The sequence below is a fragment of the Hevea brasiliensis genome, chromosome 10 (assembly GCF_030052815.1).
Source record: "Hevea brasiliensis isolate MT/VB/25A 57/8 chromosome 10, ASM3005281v1, whole genome shotgun sequence".
Lineage (NCBI taxonomy): Eukaryota > Viridiplantae > Streptophyta > Magnoliopsida > Malpighiales > Euphorbiaceae > Hevea > Hevea brasiliensis.
In genome coordinates, this window is record NC_079502.1 from 1,452,320 (window position 1) to 1,463,137 (window position 10,818).

The 10,818-nt window shown below is 33.8% G+C and overlaps 2 protein-coding genes across 2 annotated transcripts; one reads left to right on the forward strand and one right to left on the reverse strand.

Moving 5' to 3' along the window:
- The first annotated feature begins 1,187 nt into the window (after window positions 1-1,187).
- On the forward strand, window positions 1,188-5,800 carry LOC110639135 (calreticulin-3). Its single transcript, XM_021789963.2, has 14 exons — window positions 1,188-1,499; window positions 2,048-2,155; window positions 2,475-2,667; window positions 3,090-3,348; window positions 3,462-3,518; window positions 3,612-3,659; window positions 3,876-3,962; window positions 4,041-4,098; window positions 4,234-4,301; window positions 4,408-4,500; window positions 4,637-4,693; window positions 4,780-4,875; window positions 5,008-5,037; window positions 5,611-5,800. The coding sequence occupies exons 1-14, from the start codon at window positions 1,388-1,390 to the stop codon at window positions 5,620-5,622; spliced, it is 1,278 nt and encodes a 425-aa protein (XP_021645655.2). The 5' UTR covers window positions 1,188-1,387; the 3' UTR covers window positions 5,623-5,800.
- Window positions 5,801-6,226: 426 nt separating this feature from the next.
- LOC110639134 (uncharacterized) lies at window positions 6,227-10,818 on the reverse strand. Its single transcript, XM_021789962.2, has 8 exons — window positions 10,411-10,818; window positions 10,216-10,278; window positions 10,033-10,128; window positions 9,592-9,639; window positions 8,411-8,482; window positions 7,744-7,802; window positions 6,687-6,774; window positions 6,227-6,600 (listed from the first exon to the last, which is right to left on the reverse strand). Exons 1-8 carry the CDS (start codon window positions 10,729-10,731, stop codon window positions 6,451-6,453), a joined length of 897 nt encoding a protein of 298 aa, XP_021645654.2. The 5' UTR covers window positions 10,732-10,818; the 3' UTR covers window positions 6,227-6,450.

Sequence of the window (10,818 nt, forward strand, 5' to 3'; positions counted from 1 at the left end):
TTTTAAATTGGATAGTAAAGTTTTGGGTTCGACTTGATTTTAGTTAAATCAATCCATTAAATATTTTTGCAAAAAATAAATTCAAGAAAAAATACTGGTTCAAATTAAAATTGGACAGAAATTGTTCAATCTAGTCCATTCGGTTCAAAAAGGGAAAGAAGTGATTTCAATCATATTTGATCTGGCAAATCGTTAATCTGTTTCAATGTTTGATTTAATCAAATTAATTTCGATCCGATTTTAAATCCAATGCCAACCAAGCGGAATCTAGCGGTCATTTAATTATACTATTCCTTTTCATTACAAGGGCTAACTATGTTCTCTGCTTTCTGAAACTTGATTGGCTGATACACGTCAGACAATTTTCATTGGCTAATTGGTGGGTCCCAAAAGCTTCTGATTGGCCAACTTACTCCTTAATACATCACTGGACCTCCCACTTGTGCATTCGTAGCCTTGCCTTGAAGACTTGGAGACGACTTTGACAATGTAAAGGAAAATGAGGGTGGACTCAACCAAGAACTGACCTTAAGTCTCCTTGAGAAACTACCCTTGTTTTTTAACGAAATCACATCAATGCTCATTGCCCTTACAAGGGGTTGGCCTCTGATAAATTCTACTGAGATTGTTGCTTTTTGGAAATGTGCTTCAATTTTCTTGACATTTTTTGAAACACATATTAGCTTTTCCACCATACAGTAAAATGCAAGAAATGTCTTGGAAGGATCCCTCTAATGGTATTATTGTTTTCTTTAAATTATTTTTTAAAAAATTATCAATATATAATTATAATTATGTCACTAAAACTATAATAATTTTAAGTATCATTTATGAATTCTTTTATAACTTATTGCTGGTAACTGATTATCACATCATTGAATTAAATAAGTTTGAATATATATGAATAATAGAATAATAATATTAATAAGAAGAGAATAATTTAAATGATAAAAAAATTTCAATAATTAATAAATTACTAAAATTATAGTCACTAGTCAACAAAAAAATGTTCAAGCCACAAAATGAGTACAATTGGACATTGCAACGTCCAACTGAGTTCTCATTTGCCAAGAGCATAAAAAAAAATGTCTGAAATTTATCATAAAATAACTATAATCTCATCCAAGCAAAACCAATAGCGACCCATGACAATTCCCACTAGCACCAGAAGATCCACCCCGCTTGAAACGGCAAGCAATTGGTCCAAGGTCAATGAAACAAATAATTAATGGCAATGGCAATGGCAATGTGGCACAAAATGTAATTAAACTGCAAAACCCAGGTCAACTATGTATCAAGCTTTCTATATCTACTGTCAGAAGCTTTCTATAACTAGTCAGTAGCTTTAGCTTCAATCTCGCAATTTAGAGAACTGCCATTTCTTGAAATGGCACAACTTGCTTCAGCTAGGCTTCTTACTACACTTGAGCCTTTTTTATTTTTGTTTCTTTTTATTCAGTTTTCGGTTGCTGAAATCATTTTTGAAGAAAAATTTGATGGTAAATTTTCTTCTTCTCTCTCTCTTTGCCTTTGCTCTTGTATATAGTTGTTAGCTTCCTTTCTTGTTTTGGCACTGTACTTCAAATATTTCATGTTTTGTTTGGTTGTTGAGAAAATGAGAGAAAGCGGACAAAAAGAAGAAAAGAGCAGGAATTTGAGATACCCATTTTGTTATAGCGTTGATGCAAGTAATGATTTTCGCTGAAATGCTTCTTTTGCTGTCGGTAATGCTCAAGAAAGGAGGAACATGTTTATGGTTAAGAAATTATCAAAAATGAAAATTAATTTTTTTTTTTTTTTTTTTTTTTTTTTTTTTTTTTTAAGGTGAAAATTCTTGGGTTGACTTCAACTGAAATGATTCTTGCTTTTTTTATTGCTTTATAGGCATCAAGCTCTGATAGAACTAGAACTATGTGTCTGCCATATACTTCTGTAGTATCAATCTTGTAATTGTTTTTTGTGAAAGGCTAGAAATATTGGCTTTTCTAGGATTTAGCTGAAATTTCACTATCCTTTCTGATATATTCTGTTTTCTTGGTGGAAAAAGATGGGTGGCAAAGCCGTTGGGTTAAATCCGATTGGAAAAGAAGTGAAGGCAAGGCTGGCTCCTTCAAACACACAGCTGGGAAATGGTCTGGAGATCCAGATGATAAAGGTATGCTCTCTGTCTAATTTTAGTTGTTGATTGGATTCCAAAGCAAAGATGTTCATTTCTATGAATCGTTTTATAAACTGCATACCTATTGCCAATTTTTGTATGGGTACAACACTATTAGACCAAAAAGAAAGTTAATGGCAATGTGACTCGTGCTCAACTTGGACCTTTCATGAGATTTGTGCTTTATCACAATGTTCAATTGTTCAATCCTCTTACTTTTTGAAAAAAAAAAATAATGTAAACACTGTATTACTGTAGTGGTGACTTCCACTGAGTTACAAGCAGAAGTTTAACTCTTGATTTGGATGTTTTGTAGGTATTCAGACGACTGGTGATGCCAAACACTATGCAATATCTGCTAAGATTCCAGAGTTCAGTAATAAGAACAGAACACTGGTCCTCCAATATTCAATAAGGTTTGAGCAAGATATTGAGTGTGGTGGTGGTTACATAAAGCTTCTCTCTGGGTTTGTAAATCAGAAGAAATTCGGGGGAGACACCCCATATAGGTTTGTCTTTTATACTCACATTTCATATTAGCACGATTATATTTGTGAATGACTAAGTTACAAAGGTTTCAAAACCCAAGTAATTAATGTTCATCAACAATGCCCTATCATAACAAGTTCCATGAAACATTAAAGTTTAAATAATAATAAAAGCACTGCAATTTCAGTTCCTGCAAGATGCTACTTGAGGCGGGTTCCTTCAAGATATGCACATAAGCCTATTGTATATTTGAATGACACATTTTACTTTCCCATATATATTTTGGTCTATATTTCTGAAACAGTCATGATGAGCATATCAATTGCCTTCTGTAGTTGCTTCTTTGGGGATAACTGCTAAAGCACTTATTTTCCAATTTTTTCCCTTGCCTATTTGTTTCACTAGCATAGGCATTGTATTGATATCAATTTTTTTTCTACAGTTTAATGTTCGGACCAGATTTATGTGGCACACAAACAAAGAAGTTGCATGTCATACTCTCATACCAAGGCCAAAATTATCCCTTAAAGAAGGAATTGGAATGTGAAACGGACAAATTGACTCATTTCTACACATTTGTTCTAAGGCCTGATGCAAGTTATAGCATCCTGATTGATGGCCGAGAAAGGGATTCTGGAAGCATGTATGTGGATTGGGATATTCTTCCTCCACGAAAAATTAGAGATGTCAACGCCAAAAAGGTTTCATTTTAAGCTTTGAGCAGCTCAATAAATGTCTGGCTTTAGATTGCCTTAATGACTAGAATCTGGCAATTTTGGGTTGTCCTTATCCATGTTGTTTCCATATTTCGCAGCCTAAGGACTGGGATGATAGGGAGTACATTGATGATCCTAATGCCGTCAAACCTGAGGTATCAAACCATGTATATTCTTCTTATTAATGATCCATTTCATATGTAGCTATAGTGCGTAATAAAGCACACACTCACATTTTAATATTGCAGGGATATGATAAAATTCCAAAAGAAATTCCTGATCCAAGTGCTAAAGAGGTTGGTTGATTTACTTGTAGTTTTTACTTTTTGATGAAAGCCAATTGTCTGAATGCTGCCTGGCTCTTTGATGTTCATGCAAACATTTAGCTGATTTATGAGCCAGTTGTGTCCTCCAGAAGCTGCTTTGCTTACTTTCGTTTTTGCTCTGATGAATATGCAAAACACAATAAAATAAGAAAAGCTAATACACTTCATTTTCTTTACCCTGATTAGCCTGATGATTGGGATGATGAAGAAAATGGTATATGGAAACCACCAATGGTACCAAATCCAGCATATAAAGGACCATGGAGGCCCAAGGTATTTTATTAATTAAACCTTAAACCTTTTTGCTTATTTTAGTTTTTTCATTGGTGTAAATTTTTATGATACTGGCAGAGAATCAAGAACCCGAATTACAAGGGAAAATGGAAGATTCCTTATATTGATAATCCAGGTATTCTTGTGTACATTTGATTTATATTTGTACTGCCATTTCCAAATAGATAGTAATTAAAATTTTTGATCTTAAAATATTAATAATACAGAGCTAATCCCCTTTCTTTTTTCATATTTCCCTTATCACCTGCAGAGTTTGAAGATGATCCTGATCTTTATGTGCTTAAGCCAATAAAATACGTGGGAATTGAAGTTTGGCAGGTAGAAATTATCAAATATGCTGATTTGAACGTGCCCTGATCTATATGTTCAAACCAGTGATTTTATTTCTAATAAGAGCCATGTCTGATCATGTGTTCCAATGCAGGTGAAGTCTGGGTCAGTTTTTGACAATGTTTTGATATGCGATGATCCAGAATATGCAAAAGAAGTGGTCCAGGAAGTATTTGCCAATAGGGAGGTGTGTCCTCCTGTCTGAATTCTAATTTCTTATGCTGGTGGATGCTAGCTTCATAAAATCATATTTTAGTTACTTTACAGATGTGTTTTGTCATATGATGTGGTTGCTAATTCAAATTTATATTTTGAAATTTCAGATTGAAAAAGAAGCATTTGAGGAAGCAGAAAAAATCCGAAAAGCTAGAGAGGAAGAGGTTAGTTTGTGTCATCTGTTATTTTGCTAGTGAGCTTTTGATTTCATCAATGATTTCTAAGTACCTTTGAGTGCTTGCATTTACAGGAAGCTCAAAGGGCTAGAGAAGAAGGTGAAAGGAGGAGAAGAGAAAGAGGATATGATCGTCGCTACCGAGATAGATATAGAGACAAATACAGAAGGGTTTGTAACTCATATGCCTGAATCTTATTCCATTTATGTACTCCATATATTTGGTGTATTTTTCACCTTACTATCCCAATCCCTAGTTCTGAACATGGATACAAATTCTGATTTGGATGTCTTGTTTTGCAGCATCACCGTGATGACATGGACGATTATCATGTAAGATTCAACCTTGCCGTTTCCTATCTCTTTTAAAACCCTTTTAATGGTGGTTGGATTTTTTTAACTTCTGCTGACACTTCTGAGCTTATTTCTTAAAAAATATTTGAAAAGAAGAAATGTTTCTTACTCCTGTTTGGAATGATTCTTGTGTTAAAATTCAATTTAATTCAAATGATTTACTAATAAAATTCATATGTTCGGAGTAAACTTAACTAAATGAATTGAATTCTTGCAAAATTATTCTATTTTTATTATGGATTCAATTTTTTTACAGAAGTAATCTTAAACTTTTCCAAACATTAGAATTGGTTAAATAGAATTCTTTTATTTTTAGACTTTCTAAATACATGTACACCATTTATTTCACGCATATTCTCTCCGGGTTGATCATTCAATTATTTTCACATGCTTCTGAATCTTTCTTCATCAAAATTTCTCTGTTTTTATCTATATTGACCTTAAATCTGTAGGGTGGAGTATAGACATAGAACATATGATCTTTTATTTTATCAGTTACTGTTAAGCACCTATTTAACAAAATACTTTTGTTTTTCATAATCTGGTATTCAGGATGAGCTGTGAAGTGTTTTGCATCTTCATTCTTCTCTCCAGCAGCCGCTACCAGTGCCTGAATATGAGATCAGCCGCAAATGCCTTGCAATGATGCTTTTTGTTTTCTTGTTTGTTGTAGAATTTTCAGCTGTCAGTGTACTAGAAGAACAATATATTCAGGAAATAATATATCTGCTCTTTTTTCAAATATATATATATATATATATATATATAATATATGCGCTCTTATTGTGCATCAACTTGGTGTTTGTTTAACTTTATTTTGTCTATGGATAATCATATAACACTACTGAGGTGTTGGATTTTCTTTGCTGGGATAGACAGGACATTTCTCGGTGTTGTTTTTCTTGGGCTCTCTACCTCCCTTGCATCCAAAAGAAAATATAATACCATTCCTTTCACATATAAAACGGTAAGAAATAAAAGTATTTTTAGTAGAGCATAAAAAAAATTATAAAGATTTTTAATCAAAATCTTTCTAATCCATGATTTGGTGAATTGTGAAATCAAGGGTTTTCAAGATTTTAAGACACCTTCATGTTTACATTTCTTTTGGTTGAAAGGACAAAAATCCACTGCAAACTTGCATTTGCAATTTTGTATGCAAAAGAGGTTCGAATTAACCACAAAATTTGAGAATTCTGCCAATCAAGAAATTTTCAGGGTTGTACCATACTAGTATTTGTTCCTACAGAAATATCCAATCAGTTGCTAGAAAATTTACAACACTTCGTTGCAGTTCAATTGCTCAGCATGATCGAACAAAATAAATCTAAATTCCAATCGTCTATGGTTTGTAGAAGAAACACATTCAGGACATATTCTTAAATAAACCGATTATCTTCTTCTCACAGCAGGACTAGGCCCTCGCTGGACTGCTGCTCCCTGCTGGGCACCTGCCTGGCCTGTGGCTTGCTCCTCGGGCATATTCATCGCTTGGGTTATGGCATTCATCACTATGAGTCCAAGAGGAATCAAGTACATCCACTGTGATGAAAAAAAGTTGAATGAGCATCCAAAGGTAATTTTTATCTCTTCATCATGTATGTGGGTGGGAATAAATGAATACTTACATATTTAGCCCAAAAAGACCTTTCAGGTGGTTTTACAGCTTCACCCTCTCCATTTTCTCCAAGTTGTTCCTCAGCAAATACTGGAGTTCTGCAAAAGGTGTACGTAAATAGATTTAACAAAGTGCGTCTTTATACAACTATAAGCAACAATTTTAGACCAAAACCAAAAGGTAAGGCATTTGCACATTGCAAGTGTGGAGGAACCTCATTAAAGCCTTAAAAGGGTCTTTTTTTTTTTTTTCCACTAGATCTTTGAAATAAAATTATATACTCCCCCCATCCCATAAAGAGAGGCTTACTTCGATTTTCATATGGTTTAAGAAAATATAATTAAAACAATAAATTTTATTTAGTCTTTTCTTAATAGATCCTCTATTCATATTGCTCTATTAAAAATTAAATAATTCATATTGCTAAATTATTCTTGGAATTAATAAATTTTATTTTTTCAATGCATATTTAAATAGAGGCATATTAGTAAATAATAAAATAAATAAATAAATAAGCAACTTGATGCAGATCCGTATCCTAATCCTAGGGATTTTAGGAGACCACAAACTTATTTTGGGAGACCACAAACTTATAAAAATAGGAATTTGTAGGGAATTTTGATTGTGTATTCCTAATTGGATTAGGATTCCTAATTAGATTAGAATTCTTCACTCCTAAATAGATTGGGATCCTTAATTCCCAGTTAGGTATTTAGGGTTATACAAATACTATATATAAGCCTAGTTTTTTTTCATAATTTCTTAGTTTTTGTTAGGACATTTATTTGAGATTAATATAATTTGAGAATGAGTTCTCTTTTCAAGGATTGGTCCTTGATTTATTCTTTATTCTTGTTACTATTCTACATCATTACTATTTTAAAATAGAAAGTGGCCTATAATTTGAGACTGATAAAAAAGGAAAGCAAATCAATCTTTATTGGATGGTGGGAGTAAAATTTATGAGTGAAAAATGTAAAAAATCAAAGGACAGAAAGACATGCGCCAATGTCATGGAAAGAGTTAGAGAAGAATGAATGATGAAAATTGAAAATTAATTAATTTACCTTGGTGCCTGCTCACTGTTCTTCAGAACTGTATGGGAGTTGAATGACCACTTGGCAGGCTAAAACAGAAAAGATAGAAAAATGCCAATAAGAGTTAGCTTACGCAATAATGTCCTTTAGTCCTCTAAAAGTTAGTCCTATAAAAGCCGAGCTTTGTCTGTAAAGTTGTTTAAAGAAGAAGTTTCTTTTCAGGACAAAATAACATCGAAATATGATCCCTTATGATTAGAAGACTTTTCAACCAACAATGCTTAGCACAAAATGAGTCAATCAAGTTTGAGAAGCTAAGAGGGAATAATTAAAGATGTCTCGAACTATGAGGAACGACAAGCTTTAGGTACTTGGATGGGACACTTGTATTTTATGAGCTGAAGTGCAAAATCTCAAACAAGCACCAAGTGTACCAGATATTTAAATAGTTGTAACATAAAAATGGGAATTAGAAACTCTATAGATGATTCAAGGGAGAGAAAAAGAAAGGGGAAAAAAAAAAAAGAAAAAAAGTTCCACTGCAATTTTTTATTCTCCTAGTCCTCAACATATATTTATAGTTTATCTCAATTATCAAAATTCAAAGGCATTCAATATATGTGAGCAATCTAGATCTTATGCTTAGCTTCTTGTCAAAGAATTCCAAGAGAAAAAAGAAAGGAAAATCCCAGCTTACAAGTTTCATTTGCCGAGGGTAGGGGCATGCTCCAGGGGCACCATAGTTGACAGCCAAGATATTAACACCTTCCTGCAAAAATTAAATTAAATTAAATTAAACTAGCCTCATAATTGAAATCTCACTAAAGCAAATATAAGGTGATATGGAGGCAGAGTGCATTCAACTATGCGGTTATGCCACCAAAGGAAATTGCATTTCAGTTGAGAAACAGCAAATAGCAAAACAGAGTAAACACTATATGCATGTAAAAGAAATCATCTCAATAAAAAATTTGTAGAAAAATAAATTTCATAGAACTCCCCTTCTAGTTTCAAATAGTGTCAGTCAGTCTGCCAATGTACAGTAGCATAACCCAAAGCTCCATCTGTCTGTGCATACGTAGCTACTCATCTAATTTATTTATTTTTTCCCCTTCCTTCTAAACTAGATTAAAGGTCCTCTGTAATTTCATCAAGGCATAGAGAATATTAGTCATGGTTAATCATTAACCCCTTTTAGAAGGTTACAGAAGGCATCATACACATATAGCAATTAAGTTCCACAAGGGCACACAAAAATGGGAAAACTGACATATTAGAATAAGCAGTGTGAATAACACATCTAACATGTAAATTTCATTCCCTTTCCTTTTTCTCCCTTTTCCCTCGAATGACTAAGCAACAAAATATATTCAAGCCTTTCACAAAGCCAAAGATCAAGAATTAAATATCTGTTGGTAATAAAATATTTTTTCACATGAATATCAAAGTCCAGAGATACACATACATACTGTGAGTTATAACAATCCACCATGCCATTTCCAGATGTGACTTTTTTTATGAATCACCAAAATCAATAATGCACTTGATATTGTAATATCATCCACTAGGACAATTGCAGCCATTTCCAGCCACATATAACAGATAAAGACACATAAAAAAAAGCACCCCAACAACACCCAAGTTATGCATATAAGAAAATCTATGACTATTGCAAATCAAATAGATCATGAAGATATAACCATCTCCAATGTGGTCACTCTGATTCTTAAGTCATAACACTTTCATGTCGCCTGTGTGAGAATAAACAACATAACTAACGCCCAAAGATGATGCAATTTCCAACAGACTTAGGCCACATTAACAATTAACACAAATAAAACAAGCAAGAATTCACGGATTATAAGAGTTGAAAATTACCATGTGTATAACAAAATGCTCATCCAAACCCTCCCTTGGAAGACATCTCTGCAGTGAAAGAACAAGGATGATTAATACTGAATGAAATTGGAAATTAAATCAAAGAGAATAGTTACAACAATGATGACACTTAGACACATTAACTAGTGTATGTACGGTACAAGTTTGGTAACATATACATAGACAAATATTGTCATGCCACGTCCATGCTCCCCAATTGTCCAAAATAAATCCCATTACCTTGCAGGTAAATTAAGAATGTGATTTTAAATTTGATATGATTGATATGCATTTTAAATAAATTGTGGATTTACTAAACACATTTATTGAGGAAGAGAATTCACAAAGATGGCTCTAATGGTTCAAGATCACAAAAATCTGCCAGAAATAAAAGAATAAAAGCTTTTGAAGATGTAATAATTTGGATGAGAGGCAACTTACAGCTTTCACAGATGAGACAACGTAATCCCTTCCAGGGGGACTCAAAACATTAGATGGCAATCTTATCCTATAGAACTCATCGCCAATAAGCAGTTTCTACAAAAAATAAAAATAAACATTCCAAAGCATTGAAGAACAACTTGCTCAGTACCAAAGCAAGAAACAGAATTTCAAGAAATTTACCTCAAAATTCTCCTTTTCCGCTTGTGTAAACGCATTTCTCGAAAACCTCAGCTTCGTGAGTGTCTGCTACGAATAAATCATCAAGCAGCTTAATTCCAAATCTCAAAAAGAATAAAATGAAGCATCATAAACATTGACAAAACGACGATATTGAACAAAAACGACAACAAAGAAGAGATAGGGAGACAACAATACCTGGCCGCCATGACTCCAAGTTTTGAGGCGAGCAGAGAAGGTGCCGGCGGGAACAAAATCCGAGTCACCGAATGCGTGTTCGAGGGAAAATTGGATCTTAGAATCCGAATCGGAATCCGAAAACTTCCGTCGGGTAGTAGTGGTAGGAGTTGGGGATGATCTGATGTATGCAGGATCAGAGGAGCGTTGGTGAGGCTGAGGAGGCGCTCCTTCGAGGCCGAATTCTCCATCATCTACAAGAAGCTCATCTGATTGGAAAGCGTGAAAAGATGAAGTTAAGAGAAAAACAGAGAACATGAAACTGAGAAATCGCGTCTTCATCTTCACTGTGTGTGGTTTCCGAGTTCAGCGAGAGAGAGCTTTGGAGCTGGTTTTGACTCTTTGCTTGATGATGCTGGGCTGGTGGCG

Bases quoted from the DNA above. Each gene is read 5' to 3' on its own strand.
- LOC110639135 (XM_021789963.2), top strand. From the start codon at position 1,388: ATGGCACAACTTGCTTCAGCTAGGCTTCTTACTACACTTGAGCCTTTT. The intron at 3,519-3,611 runs GTATCAAACCAT...TTAATATTGCAG, and splicing joins CTAATGCCGTCAAACCTGAG to GGATATGATAAAATTCCAAA. The intron at 4,876-5,007 runs GTTTGTAACTCA...CTTGTTTTGCAG, and splicing joins ATAGAGACAAATACAGAAGG to CATCACCGTGATGACATGGA.
- LOC110639134 (XM_021789962.2), bottom strand. From the start codon at position 10,731: ATGAAGACGCGATTTCTCAGTTTCATGTTCTCTGTTTTTCTCTTAACT. The intron at 8,483-9,591 runs GTAATTTTCAAC...TAATTTTTGCAG, and splicing joins AGCATTTTGTTATACACATG to GAAGGTGTTAATATCTTGGC. The intron at 7,803-8,410 runs GTAAGCTGGGAT...TTTCTGTTTTAG, and splicing joins ACCCTCGGCAAATGAAACTT to CCTGCCAAGTGGTCATTCAA.